The sequence below is a fragment of the Dendrobium catenatum genome, unplaced genomic scaffold, assembly GCF_001605985.2.
Source record: "Dendrobium catenatum unplaced genomic scaffold, ASM160598v2 fragScaff_scaffold_1483, whole genome shotgun sequence".
Taxonomy (NCBI): domain Eukaryota; kingdom Viridiplantae; phylum Streptophyta; class Magnoliopsida; order Asparagales; family Orchidaceae; genus Dendrobium; species Dendrobium catenatum.
In genome coordinates this window covers 387,724-405,260 of record NW_021319945.1, presented here as the reverse complement: position 1 = coordinate 405,260, position 17,537 = coordinate 387,724, and the positions used below count along the sequence as shown (strand labels likewise).

General features: G+C 37.2%; 1 protein-coding gene across 2 annotated transcripts; it reads left to right on the top strand.

Moving 5' to 3' along the window:
- The first annotated feature begins 2,020 nt into the window (after positions 1-2,020).
- LOC110115498 (probable beta-1,3-galactosyltransferase 12) lies at positions 2,021-13,878 on the top strand. Of its 2 annotated transcripts, none has more exons than XM_020848751.2 (7): positions 2,021-2,498; positions 9,156-9,308; positions 9,388-9,470; positions 9,542-9,641; positions 9,758-9,871; positions 10,750-10,892; positions 13,426-13,878. In XM_020848751.2, exons 1-7 carry the CDS (start codon positions 2,077-2,079, stop codon positions 13,515-13,517), a joined length of 1,107 nt encoding a protein of 368 aa, XP_020704410.1. In that variant the 5' UTR covers positions 2,021-2,076; the 3' UTR covers positions 13,518-13,878. The 2 variants fall into 2 exon arrangements, with proteins under 2 accessions (XP_020704410.1, XP_020704411.1); XM_020848752.2 differs by lacking the exon at positions 13,426-13,878 and adding an exon at positions 10,631-10,678 and having other exon boundaries at positions 10,785-10,892.
- The last annotated feature ends 3,659 nt before the right edge of the window (positions 13,879-17,537 follow it).

Here is a 17,537-nt window from a genome sequence, read left to right as displayed (position 1 = left end):
TGTTGTAAATCCATCTCCAAACATTATTCTAGGTTCAATTTTTATGGCCGCATTTCTGAGAGGAAACTTTATATCATTGCTTAGAAGGATACTTGCCTACCTGAGAAGTTTGGTAGCTTTGGCATCCCCTCTTTTGAGGCTTTTTACCATGCTTCCACCTGCTCTTTCATTTGGCATATTTACAATACACACTCGACCTTAAGTAGCTGGTTTAGATCCAAATACCTCTCTATTTGGAAACAGTCTCTTGCCTATGCTTCTAAATATTGGAAGCTTGCTTGCATTACGGCTCATAAGATCAAAAACTGCATTTCTTTTGTAATCTCCATGCAAAGTTTTTTATCTATGGCTTGGGATATGTGGTTTAATGGGATCTCTTTAGATGATATACATCCATTTGTTAATTTTGACTTGCCACTTGTTAAGGACTACATTGCCAATTGGCACTGGGAGCTTCCTACATCGTGGACGGAATCCCTTCATTCTGTTATTGTCACGATCTCCATTGCTGAGAACCGGCTATGTCCTGGGATGGCTCTCATAACTTGACCTTTAAAAATTTTATGGATCAGTTTTATTGCAATCTGGAAGAGTTTAATTGGCATAAATTCATTTGGCACAAGTCTCATGCCCTTAGATATGCATTTTATGCTTGGATGGTGATTATGAAAAAGTTGAAATGTGCTGAGGTTCTAATTAAAAGATCTTTCACTATTAATGCTTCTTGGCTCTTTTGTTTAAATGCCCATGAGACTCATAACCATCTATTATTTGATTGTGATTTCTCTTTAATGGTTATTACTAATTTCCTTCAAGATTTGAAGGGATTCTTTTTAAGGCCAAACCTTTTCCAAGTTTATGATTTTATTGATAACCTGACACAGCTCAATTGTGGGGAGAATCATTTCTATTTTTTCGTGGTTGCTTGCACAATTTATCATCTTTAGCAGGAACGAAACCTTAGACGCTTCTTTGAGAGCTGGAACAACCCCTCCCAGCTCCTTATCGTTATTAAGAAGGCTATTTTTCTCAAAGTTAAGAATTGGAAATGCTTTCAAAACGTCAAAGCTCGTTTTTCTGTTCTCTCTTAATCAGTGTTGGCTTCTATTTATTTGGTCCGGATTGCATCTCTTGATTTTGCTTCCCAGTTGTGCTTCCTTTTGTATCGTTGCTCGATGTTTTTGAGGTGATTTTTTGCTACGGTTGATGATGATTGGGGTCAACCTGTGCTCTCGCCTCAGATTGTTAGTGGACTCTTCATGCCCTCTGTTGGATGCTCCCTATTATGGCCTTCAAGAAATCGGATTTCTCCTGGATGGCCTTTATGGCAAACTTGGTTGGCTTGTTTCTTTGCTTTGGTTCCTTGTGGCTAAGTGTCTTCTTCCGATTTGTTATGTGATGTAGCTTGGGTGTTGGTCCCATCCTGAGGAACTTTTATTTGGTCCGGTGAACGTACGTTGAGCTAGCACTAAGATCACAGGCACAAAACGAGAAATACCAAGCAAATACCGAGCAATACCAACAATAACGAGAAATACCATTATGTGAAGACAAAATACCGAGCAATACCGAGTAATCCCAAAAAATACCGAGTTTTTCTAGAAAAAAACTCGATATTTTTTGGGATTACTCGATATTGGTCTTCACAGAGCGGTATTCCTCGTTATTACCAAACAATACCTAGCAATACCGACCAAATACCGAGCAAAAACCGAGTAACAATCCTCTGACCGAACGTAGAGTTACATCCGGTTAGAGGACGTAATAAAAGTTCCATTCTGAGACCGCTTTTGACCTTGTTGGTCTTCTTTTGTTGGTTTTATGTTTGATTTTTTTTTCTTATAGGCCTTCTTGTTACTTGTAATTTTCATCATTCACTTATAGGCTTTGCTCCAAATTAAAAAAAAAAAAAAATCAATCTATTTATTGAATCTCTTCATCAGTCTTTGCTGACGTAAGTGGGAAGTAACTGAAGTCGACGTTACTTCAACCTGATGTTCAAATTTCAACTGACCTTTCGTCTTGACGTCCGAAATGGCGTAGCAGATCTCATAGGTTATCCCGATAATAACGGAAATGCCACCCGCCCCGGGCCTTCTTCCCTCCTTCTCCACCGCCTGCTCCTCCCCTTCTCCCCTCCTCTACTCCAAAGACAAGAAGCCACGATCCTTCCACGCCGCGCCGAACCCCACGTCACTTTCGCGCCGCGTTTACGCCCTTTTGATTATATCTGTCCTCTGCCTTGCCGCCGGCCTCGGCGGGATCGCCTTCACCGCCGCCAACCTCCGGCGGCCACCGAGAACTGTGACGGTTTTTCGATGCGGACGTGCGGAGGACTCGCTCAGGACCTACCGATCCAAAGTCCTTGGGGAGGAGGGGCTTACGGCGAGGCCGAAGATCCTCGGATTCGTCGGGGTGCAGACAGGGTTTTCCTCGCAGGATCGTCGCGCAGCTCTGCGGAACACTTGGTTTCCGGCGAGTACAGAGGGTTTGATGAGGTTAGATCTGGGATCTTATGTGCTCTGTATGATTGCTTTACTTTGGGTTTTGATTTGGGATATAGAATTGGGGTCTAATATCGTTGTTATGTGGTGTGCTTTACATTGGGGGAAGGAAAATTTATAAGCGAGATGTAGATTTGAAATAGGAATGTTTTCGCAGGATTGTAAACTGTAAATCTGAAGCTTATGCGTGGGATAATTTAATTTGCGTAGTGTAATTTTTTTGAGTGGATTGATATTTTGATGAACATGGCAGTCGGTTGATTATAAAATTGGATTTTTTTTTCTGCGATATAGAACCATTTTGTTTAAATTATGCTAATTTGTAGATAATAGTTTATGACCTTACATTTGGAATAATTGCTGACGAAGTTGAATTAAGAAACAATTCCTCTTTTTCATGATGAATATTGAGAATCTTATATCCACTTCCTTTATTATCATGCATGCATCAGCGCGCATTAGAATTTGAACTACATGCTTTCAGGGAGTTAATTAGCGTTTTAAATGGTTTCAATGGTAAATGCAAAGGCACCGAAATGAGCTTTGGTGTTTTTTGAAGTTTTGATAAATGCTGGAGTGATTCTTGATGTTCAAATAGGATATATGAAACCTTCTCTAGAATTCTTAGCTCGTCATTAGCCCTGGTGCTAAATTGGCACCAGCATACAAGGGTTTTATGCTGCTTTTTAAAGGAATTATTTTGAGAATTTTTTCTATCTTGAAAACATTTGACCACAAATTAGCTTAGCAGATGAACTTATGGTCTCCTAAAGAGAGCTATAAGAATTTTTGTTTGTTGATGAAACATTCTCTTATCCTTCAATGCACATTTGCATCTCTTGTTCATCACTGGTTTCCTGTGCATGTTGGCCGGCAATTTTTCCTTCAATGCACATCTGCATCTCCTGTTTGCAGGGTATTGCTAATGTAAATGTTTTACATTGATAATTTGATCTTTGCTTGCGAGGGATCAATGCATTCGCCTGTTGCTGATTGGCGGTTGGGTGTTAGGCATTATTGCATTCAACATCTATTGCTGATCATTTCTCGCAGGTATATTATTGTGCATATGACAAATCTTCCATTATTGTAGTAGTCATTTACATTTTCCATGATCTTCTGTCTCATGCTTGTAGAAAATCCATCACATTGGCGGTACATTCATCGTCATTACTTGTAGATAGGATTGTTGTATGCATTATAAACTCTCCGTTGTTGTATGTGGGCAAGCTGTGTTGAGTGCAAATCTTCTAATACTATTTGTAGGGCATTGCTGATGTTGACTGCGGGCTAGCGGACATTTGAGAAGTTACAACATTCATTGCATATTAGATTTAATTGCCAAACGACACTGCAATCCCCACCCCACTGCATTCTTTTGTGTATACTGGATGAATTGATTGTTTGATGCATGTTTATCCCTTCTTGCAGGGTGCTTTTGATATGAACATTGCACATTGGTCACATGATCTTTGTTAGTGAACAAACAGTACTTGAAATTTCAGCCGTCGCGAGTTCCCTGTTATTCATTCATGCTTGCTTGGATGATTTGAATTGTTATATTGCTTATGTATTTTTTAGTTAATTGTGCATTTTAGAAGTTAGGGTTTTATTCCTTATGGTTCAAATATATGTTTTCAGTCACTTGGAATTTTGGTAGCATTTTTACGTCTCCCCCATTTAGGAAAAATTTGGAGAGCTAGGCCTTCCCATCATGCTATAAGAGCATGTATGGTAGGTGTCATATTACACCCTGGCCGTAGTCTGCAATCCCACCGCGCTACAACAGCGCGTACGGGTCTTCGAGGTACCTATTTGAAAATACATAATTTCTTTCCCCGCAGACACTGAAGCACTTACACGGGTACTTAAAATTGTCTCCACCATGCTACAAGATGGTGTATAGGGCCTACCCGCCACTTCGTAAGCGCCGCACTAGGTCCCCTCCTACAGTGCTACAAGATTGCATATAGGAGGTCCTCCAGGGCGTCGCGAGCGCCGAGTATAGGATTTCAAGTTTGAGAGCTTATATCTTGGCGATCGGCGAGGTGACAGTGTCAGCAATGTCGAGACGGTGATAACAAAAATCACAAAATATATTTTCCATTTTTTTGTCTTCGCCTTATTTTCATTTTCTTCCTTTTTTTCTCATTTTTCTTTTTTTTATCTTTTTTTCTTTTTTCGTTTCCTTTTTTTCCTTTTTTGTTTTTTTTTTTCATTCTGTTTTTTTTATTATTTTTTGGAATAATAATAATAATATTAACATTATTATTATTAGTATAGATAATAATAATAATAACTATTATTATTATACTTAATAACTGTTAGGATAATAATTAAATAAATACAAGCAATGATTTTTACCTATTAACATGATCAAGTGAGAGTCGAGTTGATTGGCCTTTGAACGAGCTCGGATGGGTCGGATTAGGAGACCTGGACGAATAGGGCTTAGTCGACTAGATAAATGCAGATGGGCTAGAGGTTTTGCTGCTTGAGGGCTACGATGGCATCATACATGTATGAGGATTTTGTGAGATTTGAGCAATTTTTTTTTTTTTTTTTTTGGATTCGAATACATGTCAACAATGGTAGTGAAACCTGCAATGTTTTATGGTGCAGAATGTTCGCCATTAAAAGAGAAGCATAATATTAAGTGTTGTAGAGATGAGGATGCTCAAGTGGATGAGTGGCTTTACTCTTAGAGATAGGATACGAAATGAGTATATACATGAAAATATTGGAGTAGCTCTAGTGGAAGATAGATTAAGAAGAGTCATCTTAGATAGTTTGGTCACATAAAATGGTGTCCTTCTGATGACCCGGTTAGAAAAGTAGATGTATTAGATTTGATTTATGTTAAGAAAGGTAGAGGTAGACCTAAAAAGACTTGGTTAGAAAATATTAGAAATGACCTTTCTTTATTAGATTTAGATGAGAATTTGACTCTTTACAAGACATAATGAAGAAAAAGGATTCATAGCCGACCACCACATAGTGGGATAAAAGCTTGTTGTTGTTGTTATAGAGATTATGGTTGACTCATACTTGCTAATAATGAATAACACACCATTGTATTAAGGTTTTATAGAACTATAGTTCATAGAAGGTAGTGCTATTTTAAAAAAGTGCAAAATACTAAAAAAATAATGAACCATTTAATATTTAATTATATAAGAGATAAATGTTTAAATACAAAAATGCCTTATCAATGATATTTACATAGACCATAATATTTAGTTAATATACATGAAGATTAATCAAAGGCACAATATTCCATGCCAAATTTTTTACAAAAGTTTGATTTAAATTTAACAATTTTCTATTTCTTTTAGCTAATAAATGTAGCAATATGGTTTATAATAAGATGATAGTTTTACAAAATGAATAATATAGATAACAATATTCAAACGAACTCGAATCAATAATCTATAATAGAATATTGTTAGCATTCAACTAAGTTAGAAACAACAAACTTTGCTCTAAACAAATAAAAACGGTGCAATAGAAGAAGGAAATGCATGAAAATAATAAGAAGAAAAGAGTATTAATAATTACTTGATGGACAGAAGAGAGATATGTGTAATTTTGCACTATTGAGCACACATAACACAACACGTGCTATATTGCTTTCTTGCACCCTATGATACACAAGTACAGACACATTGACATGGATACAAGACACATTGATTATTAAAAATATAGGACGCAAATATAAGTTAGACACGACATTATAATTTTTATATCTTAAAAAATAGTGTATAGAAACTAAAAAAACAAAATTTTAAGAATAATTGAGAAAGATTTAGTCATTTAATTTGGATTTGTGCTTAAAATAATTAATATTTGGATGCCGAGAGCTATGCATCAAATATTGTGTTAGGCATTGAGCGGAAAGATGAAAATGTTATAAAAAGTCAAATATCAATGTTGTGCAATAGACATCAGGCATCAATGTAGAGACTGCATCATCCATCGATATGAGATGTGTCGGTCAATAAGTTGAGATAATGTTTGATAAAGATGAGATGTTGAGATGAAATAAAGGTGTGATTGTGGGTGTATAAATTGATGACATCGAGTCTCAAAATCAAGATAACGTTAGACTTTGATATTGAGATGATTTTGAAATGTTGATGTTATGACGGTGTTGGACATCGATGTTGAGATGACATCGAACATTGCTATGAAATCATAGTCTTAATTTGCTAGAGAAAAATGAAAATAGGAATGTTCGGAGAATGGGGTATTGAGTGTGCATGATTTATTTGTGGTACTAGTGAGGAAATAAGACATTTAGTTTTTTGAAATATAAGAAATTATATTAAAAATTATTTTTCATAAAATATTTAAAGCACGCATGTCCATCATTCATGTTCAATTTATTTTTAATAATTTTTAGTCGGACGTGTCTTCATTGTGTTTGACACATGTTGGGGGTGAGTCAAACACTTGTTGTGTTTGAGGAGAAGTGTTGGTGCATCATATAGCTTGCACCACTATATGAAAATCTCACACTTTTGTTTTGGCTTGAATTTATCATTTGGTTTAAGCTAAAATGGACAAAAACCCTTTGAATTTGAATCTGATATTAAGCATGAAAACATAATTAATTTGGAACTCCGAGAGAAATTTAGTTTAATGAAAATAAAACTAAACCATTATTTGAACAAGGGCTAAAATTTGAATTTGAATGTGAGATTAATCATGAATTTCAAATTGAAATGGACTGAACTGGAAACTACTGCATATTGGTTTCTTTACGCTTTTTTTTTTTTGATGTTCTATTGACTACTGTTGAGACCTTTTCATGCAAGCTATTATCGCATCATTATGAACTAACTTTTACAATCATATGTGAAAGGAAAAATAGGAAATCAAAAGCTGATTTCTATAATTTGATCTTGAGAGAATTGAAACCTTCAGTTTTTTATTGGATCTTAAAGGATTTTGGGGATTTGTTTATTTTGGGTTCTACACAGGCTATATATAGCACCTTTGCGGCATGTAAAGAACATATATGGTGAAATTAAGTTTAGTTCCTCTCAATTCTTATGTGTTATTAGAAGTAGAATCTTTGAGTACTTCACGAGGCTTGAGGCCGTTATGAACGGGTAATTCATATTCAAGCTGTTGGTCCGTTTGAAAATTTTCAGCTCCATATTTCCTTATAGGAAAAAGGTTCACATTGTTCATGTCAGTGGTGCAACTTTGTGGAATCTGTTTCACTTTTGGCCTTTTTGGTTAGGTTATGCTTCCTTACTACTAATTATGAATAGTTTTGGCTTTCCATTCATTTCTATCAGTAATTTTCTCAAACGACATGCATATAGGCGAGCTGGCAAAACTTGTGTGTATTTGTGCGCGTGTTTGTAATTATCAGATGCTATTTGTTTATTGTTTAATGTTCGAAAGAAGCAATATAGACGAGAATATGTTGATTTCAAACTTCATATAAATGCTTGGGCTTTCTTCTCTGTGCAAATAGTTTTCCCGGCAATGATTTTGTGGCGCTTTCTTATAATGTTTTTCAAGCAAATTAATATAATGGAAGCTAGAAAATCGCCCCAGGGATTAGAAGGTATACTACTATCCAAGGTTTTAAAAGGCGAAATCGGGAATCGAGGCGTTTTTTCTAAGCGAGGCGAGGCGTAAGCCTCGAGGCGGATCGAGGCGTAAGTCTCAAAAATGATTAAAATAAATTAATTTAAAATTATAAATAATGACAAAAAATAACAAAATATTATGTCAACTATAAATTTGAAGATTTGTTTCAATATAATACTGGTCTGCCGGGGGTCCAACGGGGCGCTGCCCCTTGGCGGGGTTCGACCTGCCCAGTCAGGTCGCAGGGTCAAGGGGCAGCGCCCCTGAGGGGTTTCCGGGGGCAGCGCCGGTTTTGAAATTCTGCTTGGTTTTTAAGTTTGTAAGTTGTTAGTATGAAAAGATACCGAGCGGTTCCTAGCATGTACCGCTCGGTACGGTACCGAAGCGTGACGAACTCAAACCAGCGGTCGAACGGGAAGAAAGGTCATTCCAGAGCACTCCTGCCGGATCGAAGAAGTCACTTGTGGTCGAAGTCGAACACGAAGCAGCTCTCAAAAGGGACGAAGTGGAAGCAGCGCGCTCGAAAGATAAGGAATTTGTTCTTCGCTGTGAGCTCCGTCGAATCCTAATGAGGCGTCGCCTCACACTGCCTCGAGGCATAACGCCTCGACGCGTACGCCTCGCTGAAAAAAATCACGCGCCTCGTCAAATACATTGAGGCTTAAGCCTCAAGGCGCCAGGTTAGCGCCTCGAACTGAATCGCGCCTCTGTTCGGACGCCTCGACCGCTTTTTTAATCGTGGCTACTATCTTTAATATGCGTTGTTGTTACACCAAGCTGAAAGCAAAATAAATGCATATTGGAACTGTGTACCACAGCTATTTATATGTAAAACTATGGCACAGTGCCTGATCATCTCCATTTTTCTTACATTGAGCGTAGCAGTACAATGATATACTTGTCATACAACTAATTAAAAATGAGGCTATATACGATTAACAGGCTTATGTAAATATTTACTGTTATACTTTTATTTGCAAGTTCTTAGGATTTTTTTTTAATAAGGTATTCTTCATCGGTAAATTTGCTTATATTCACTTGCAGTTTAGAACAATCTACTGGATTAGCTTTCAGATTTGTTATTGGACGAACAAAAGATTCCAAAAAGATGGCTGATCTTAAGAAAGAAGAGGAGAATTATCATGATTTTATGTTTATTGATATTGAAGAAGAGTATGCAAAACTTCCTTATAAAACGTAAGTGTGGAGGACCTCTTGTTTCTTGATTTTGTTACTACCCTTGTCATATATCACAAGTGCAAACTTCACCTTTTAGGTTGGCATTTTTCAAAGCAGCGTTCAAGCTTTTTGATGCAGAATTTTATGTTAAGGCAGATGATGATATTTATCTTAGACCAGGTATGCTACGTGGTTATTACGTATTGCTGTTATTTTTATTCAATGTAATGATCTATGTTATCATCAACTAGACCGGCTCGCCACTCTCTTGGCCAAGGATCGTGCTCATCGCCGCACTTATATTGGTTGTATGAAAAAGGGTCCCATAATCACTAATCCAAAGTTGAAATGGTATGTGGCACCTTGCTGTTGTTCAACTTTCTGATTACTTCATGAACAGTACAGCCGGGTGATGCATGTGATAGTAAACAATCTGCTTTTTTTTTTTTTTAAATTTGTAAATTAAGGTTTGAAAGCTCTGGTCATCTTCTTGGGAATGAATATTTCCTTCATGCATATGGACCAATATATGCCTTGTCCGCAGAAGTGGTAGCATCTCTTGCAGAAGCAAGAAATGACAGGTTAGTTCAGTTACCATTTGTGACAACATCTAATGTATTTTTTTAGAGTTTGTTTTAGAAATTTTATGTTAAAAAGACACCATTTATGTAGGCTAGCCTCTTTGAATTCATGTTTTGTTTCTGTATGGGGAGATGGGGAGCGTATAAATTCACAATCAGACTCATTTCAACTGGTTGTGCAGTTGAAAGGCAATACTTACTCCACTCGCATCTAATGCATCATGCATCTGCCACTATTGGTTACAATCCTATTCCATTCTGGAATAGAAAAAAAATTCTCTGCATTCTCCATCTTTTATATTGTGGATGCTTAAATTAGCTATTAGTGGAACAATAACAATGACCTTTCAGAAATATAAAAGGACATTACAAGTATCTAATAGATTTCTCTCAAGTTGCCTAATATTTGTTAAAATTGGGTTCTTATTCAACTCTTGAACACTTGTCGATTAGATGTGGATTTTTGTTTTCTTTTTATAGATGACTAGATGATTTTGAGACATAACCTGCATACCCTTTGAGATCAGTTATGGCATTTTGCTGCGTGAAGTGCACACATTTTAACTTAGATGTGTGCTTTTTTTTGTGTGCTTGAATAAGTTTGAAATATAACAAGCTTGACCACTATTATGGCATTCTGATTTGAGAGGTTCACATAATATATGGCTTAAAATGCTGAACTTAAAATGTAAAGTGGTAGCCTTTCTTTAGAAATATGTGATTGCCCTGTCCAATTAGGATTTATCACCCATGTTACAGGATGTACCGTCTGGAGTAGAATACTACCACATGGTGCATTGTGAGAAGGTATCCATCTTATTTTTTTATCAATCTTATTATTGACAATTCGTTTTCCTTCTTTTTTCTAAATGTGCCAGTCTGAGAATGTTCGACAATGAGGATGTCACCATAGGTTCTTGGATGCTTGCCATGAATGTCCATCATGAAGATAACCGGGCAATATGTGATCCCAAGTGTACACCAAATTCAATTGCCATCTGGGATTTACCAAGATGTTCAGGTGAAAAGAATACCTTTTTTTTGTCCTCTTACTTTTCTGCATATCATTTTGCATTAGTCACGGATTTTCTTACTAGACATTTGCAAGAGGATATGCCATGGTGTATGTTTTTTGCTGATGATATTCTTCTAGTTGATAAGATTAGAGAGAGAGAGTTTCAGGTAAGCTTGAATTATGGAGGTCAACCTTAAAGTCTAAAGGTTTTTGTTTGAGTAGATCTAAAATCAAATACCTGGAGTATAATTTTAGTAGTAATAGATATAGTGAGGGGATTATGACTTTGGGCGATTAAGTCATTAATTAGAGCACACGTTTTAGATATCTCGGGTCTTTTGTCCAAAGTGATGGTGAAATAGATGGGGGATATTATTAGTAGAATTCAAATTAGATGATTGAAGTGGAGGAATGCATCGGGCTTAGTGTATGAGAGAAAAGTACTCCTCAAACTTAAGGGAAAATTCTATAAGATGGTGGTGAGACTTGCAATGTTTTATGGTGCAAAATATTGGCCATTAAAATAGAAGCATAAAATTAAGTTAAGTGTCGCAGCGATGAGGATGCTCAGATGGATGAGTGGCTTTACTCTTAGAGATAGAATGAAAAATGAGCATATATATGAAAATGTTGGAGTAGTTCTAGTGGAAGATAAAATTAGAGAGAATCGCCTTAGATGGTTTGGTCACATAAAATGTCAACCTTTCGATGACCCGGTTAAAAGAGTAGATGTATTAGATTTGATCAATGTTAAGAAAGTTAGATGTAGACCTAAAAAGAATTGGTTATAACATATTATAAATGACATTTTTTAATTAGATTTAAATGAAAATTTTACTTCAACAGGGCACAATAGAGAAAATGATTTATTTAGCCGAACCCACGTAGTGGGATAAAGCTTGATGCTGTTGATGTTAAATGCAATTATAAAAAATTTAAGCTAAATACAAAAGCACTTTATATTTCTTTCCCAATAGATAGAGTTATAACTCTGAAGAAAAATGTGCACAAATCATCATAGCAAAACTTCTTTCAGGCCTTTCAGATTTCCACATAATCACCCATTTCAACTAATTAAACACACATTCTAATGAATAATAGTAAATGATGCAAAAAAGAAACACATTTTAGGATTTGAAAAATGACCATAACGGTAGGCAACATAAAATCTTACTAAACAAAAATACACTTTCGTAGAACATAACAAAATTATCAAAGATTATGTAGAACATTGTTTTACTTGAATTGTATTATAACATTATTTTTTAGAGTTCGGATTATTTTTTATTAAATAAAAAGTGTATAAATTCCAAAATGCGCTCTATAAAACTTTTAGAAAATATTCATAACGTTCAAAATCTCATTCTCTATAACATATAAAAAATTATGGGGTAAAAGTTTTACTAGTGCAAAATTATCCTCATTTTTCGATAACGGAGATAGTCAAACGTGACCTATCTCCTCAAACTCATTTTGTATTTTTGAAAACTAAGATAGTCAAACGTGACCTATCTCGAGACGAACAAATTTCTTAATAATTTGAATATAAGCATTATTAACTCATTTCTTTTTAAGAACTCTCTATATCACTTCTCTTGGGACTTTATCATATGCTTTATCTAAATCAATAAATATCATATGTAGATCCTCTTTATTCTCTCTATATTTCTCCATCAAACCTCTTAATAAAGATGATTAAATTATTATATATATATTTATTCTTCTTAGTATCTAATATATTATATAAATTATTAAAAGCTAAATATTTTGCATCGCATATTACTTTCTTAGACTTCTTACATGCTCTTTTATATCTTTCTCAATTTTCTGAGCTTTTAAATCTAAACTAATTTTTATAACAAAGTTTATTATCTTCGATCTTTTCTTGCACATTTTGATTCCACCACCAATTATTTTTACCGTTAAGAGATTTGTTTTTTGATACCCATCAATGCATCAGCAAAATCTTCTTACAAAAAATTGAGTTTAATATGACATGAAATGGCTATTAATAGTTATCGCTTGTTAATATAATGGCCGCAATACTTAAAGCTATTAATTCAGTAGTATTCAAAATATCAATAAACTAAAAAACAGCTAATGATGTGAAATATGATCCTCTTAACCTCTTAACCTGGTTTGTTGACTAACTTGTAATGATGGAATCAGTAAGCTGGCTTTCATCAACTTACATACAGAATCACTTAATTAGCATATTTTAGGCTTTGCTTAGGATAATTTTTTTTGTTGCTTTTTTTATTATTATTTTTTATTTATTTTTTTTTGTTGCTTCTTAAAGCAGTTTTTTAGTACCAAAAAAAAAAAAATACTTAAAAGTTGTTTTGCAAAGCAATAAAAAAGCCGTCCCAAACAAAAACTTAGTCAACATCATGCGTAACTTTGATATCTAAATCATTAAACATCATTTACAACTATTCTTGGTTACTACTTTATGTACTAGCTCTCAGCAGGGCAGAATTTTACGCTGCAGTAATGGCTTCTGCTGAGTTTTCTAAAATCTTAATGCAATTCTTTGCAGGTTTGTGCAACCCTGTAGATCGCATGAAGGAGTTGCATAGTATCAGCATGTGCTCTCAGAGTCCAACTCTGCCTTCTGAGGAGGACATGTGAAGATTCTGACTCTGTACTACCATAGATTTTGTGCTTGTTCTGGTTCTTCAAACTCTGGAAAGTCTGGTATGTTCTAACAAGGCTCCTCCCCGCCCAGTAGAAGCTTTCTACTTCTGAAATAAGAGCTTCTAAAATAATTTTCAATGGCATGTCATTGTTTCTATAGAGAGAAAATAATGGTTGGATTAGAGCATTGTTGGATTAACAAATATATTTTTTAGGATTATACATTTTTTTAATGTGCTCAAACAAGATTGTCCTCTGAACACTTTTTTTTTTTGCTATGTTATTTTTAGCAGGAATGTAAACATATTTTATACATTTGATTTGTAAATAGTAATGACATATGACATTTCTTTAATGGTACAGTCAACTTGTTGAGATAAGTCTGCCTGTGAGCAATAGTATGTTCGAAAATAAGAAATAGTTAATGCATGCAAGAAAACACAGAAGAAAAGAACATATGAGAATTTTCACCCGTTCTTAGGTCAGCCTAAATAAAGTTTCCCCATACCACCTCATCACCTAATCTCCTAACCCTAGCCGCCTCCTTCCCTCCTCTTGGCTGCGACTTCCCCTTTCCTTGGAGATCCCGCCGCCTACCCCTCCTCCCCTTGAAGAAATCTCCACGCCAAGCATGTATGGCGGATCCGGAGTTTGAGTGGGGATTAGTCTTCAACGCCGACGGGAGCATAAACATCCTACGATCACCGTGCTTCGACGTAGGATTTGAAGACGAAACCACCGTGGAAGAGTACTTGGAGAGAGTCGTCCCGATCCTTGCAAGCATCTACGACCGACAATTTGCTAAGCACACTTGGAGTCTCGAAAGTCAAACATTCACGCCCTCCTCGTCACCGTCAACTTCTCCGTGGCTAAAGGCCATTAGTGTGGCCACCATCTTCGTGGCATCGTTGAGTTTGTTAAAAGCCTTCTCCCGCTAACCCGAATTGAGTGTGAGTGATCAAGGTACTCATTGTGAAATTTCTAAACATTAGTCGTGGGATTTTATTAATTTACCGCATTTGCTTTGTTGTGAACTTTGAGATTCATCATTAATCGTGCCTAAATACTAGCTTGAAATTGCTTATCATAATATTTCTTCAATGGAAAATGCTTGAATCTTAATTTGCGAAAGGCCTAATCTTACTTGAGTAAGCTTTGTGAATCTTAATGAATTTCATGTGCAATTCTTGAATGTTTCACATCAATTAGTATATTTATACCTTTTTTTCCCTTGAGCTGACAAAAAACTTCAGCATCTGAGACTTCTGCATCCATCTCACACTAGAGGGGTGTAGAGAGAGAAACATTTTTTTGAAAAGAGAGAGACACTGCTAGGGTTTTGCCCCTTATGTTCCCGCCGTGTCTCCTTCCTGATTCTGGCCGCCTGATGGGGGCTTCTCCCCCCTCACCTTTCTTCTCCTTATGTCTTCTGCTACTTACCTAGCTGGTTCCCCCCCCCAACTCAATGCCTTCTGGCCTAATTTCATCTCTAACTTAACCTGACATGATCTGGTTGCTGACGAGTTTTCCCTCTCCTCTATTCCTCTTACCGTCAAAATTACTTTCTCAACTAACGACATAGCTTTGGGTGCTCCTGTTGGAGCTTGTCACTGTTCGGGTATTCTATTGGCCCTCGGCTTACCTATTTGAGTCTTCTCAACTCCATTAAGAAGTTATGATCCCCCAAGGGCTCGATTGACCTACTTTCGTTGAATGATGGTTTCTTCCTCTTCAAGTTCTCCTCTCTAGAAGACTTTGAGGTTGCTTGGATCGTAGGACCCTGATTCTTTTTCGGTAGACCTTTCATCCTCCAGAAGTGGACTCCTAAGTTCAAACCGAAGAGAGATGAGTTTAGCTCCATCCCCATCTGGATTAAGATCATGGACCTCCCATTAGCAGTTTGGAACCCTATTGGGATCTCAAAGATTGCTAGCTTCGTTGGTCACCCTCTGGCGATGGATGCTTTCACTGCGAGGAAAACTCGCCTCACGTTTGTCAGGGTATGTGTAATTGATTTCTAGCACCTCCTCTCTTCCAGATGAAATTCCTATTTCTCTATATGGCGACAATTTCTCTCTTAAAGTTCATTATGATTGGAACCCCACTCCTTGCACGGGTTCTGGCTCTCTTGTTCATCTATCTAACCTTTGCCACATTAATCCTCAACCAAAAGCTTTTCCACCCCCGCAACCTTGTGGCAGAAGCACCTTTAGAGCTCAAACCTCCCGCCCTCCTAACCTGAGACCTCCTGTTATCCTTCTTAACCTTGCACTGGGTTTGCTTCCACACAACACCCCACATCCCTCTGAAAATTCGTTGGGGATGTTAGGCCCCTTATGAACTGGCCCAAGACTAATTAAGAGATAGGTGAATTGATATTTTAAATATCTTTAAAACAAAATCAACAAACCCAACCAAATTCACCATAAAGAAAACACAATTTGGAAATTAAATGCAGAAATAATAAAGGAAAGAACACACCAGATTTATAGTGGTTCGGTGAAACGTTGACCTACGTCCACTCCTTGGAGGCACCCTCCGAGTATTGCACTAAACTAAGTGTCTCTCATTTAGCCCCCCACAGCTAGGTGGAGAAGCCCTTACAAAATCACTTCCACCTTCCCCAGTGCGGCGGAGTCGCCGGGTTCTTTAACACAAAAGAGATCTTCTTCTTCTGTGAACTTCCCTCAAGACAAGCCTTGAATCCGACGGTACTAAGGTGCAAGCTTGTTGGAGCAACCGTGTGGAATCCCCCTCCACACTCCCTTGAGTCCCCCCTTACAGGATCTTCTCCCTCTCTCAAACTTCACCCTTTCCTCACTCCCTTTCAAGCTCTCTCTTCAAGTTTTCCCCAAAAGAATGAAGCTACAATGGCTGCCAAAGACACTTACAAAAGTGCATTGTCAAAAGCTTAAATATAATATCTCAAAACGAGCTCATTAATGCAACTTGTTGACTTTATCGTCCAAGCCGATATGAATATCATCCTGGCCGATATGAATATCGTCCTGGCCGATAAGTACAAAATAAGCTCAATCAGCCGGGACGATTTGAGACGATCAGAAGAAAATTTGTTATATCGTCCAGGCCGATACAATATCGTCCTGGCAGATTAGTTCAAATCCGAGTATAGTCATCCTGATCATCGCCCGGAATAGAGCTGGCCGATGTCAATCATCCAGGACATCATCCTGGCTGATCCTGCGATCGGCCCGGTCTATAATTACCAGATTACCAGATTAATTTAGGCATAATTGAGCTGCATCGTCCAGGCCGATGTATATATCATCATGGCCGATGTCTTGAAATAAAGAATACCTAAATTGATCATGGCGGATAATTCTTTCTGATTTGAGCCTATCGTCCTGGCCGATACAAGGATCGTCCAGGCCGATCGGCTTAATGACGGCTGCCTTAATGAGGATGATGTCATAATTATGGTTTTTGTTTTTGAACCAATCGTCCAAGCTGATATAAATATTGTCCCGGATGATGTTACCAAAAACAGTAAACTCTAGGGAACAGTTAGAAAATCTTCCAAGGTGTGAATGAGCAAGTTTACAAAGCATCAAGAGCCACACCAAATACAATAGACTCAAGAAAGGAAAAAAGGTACAAGCTGACTCAGACCTAGTTTACCAAATCTTGAGCTGATTTCAAATTGCAGTATGATCTTGTGGACCTGAAATGTCAGTAGATAAGGTAGTCGTAGAGAAATAAGAGTGATTGCTATAATCAAAATCATTATCCATGAAAACAGATCCGCAACATCCTTTGTTGTTACTGCCCCTCCACAACCTCCTTCTAACTCGCCTTCCACTTCCTCCAGGGATGCCCAACCTCCTCAACCTCCCGTGCTTTCCCTTATCCCCTTTTAGCGTTCTGGTGACTTACCTCATCCTCCCCCCATCGGCTCTTCTGCCTCCTCTCTACACGCTCCCCTTCCCCCCCTTCCACCCAACCTGCTCTCCTCCTCCTGGTAACCTTTCTCCTGAGGTCCCTAACTCAAATTTT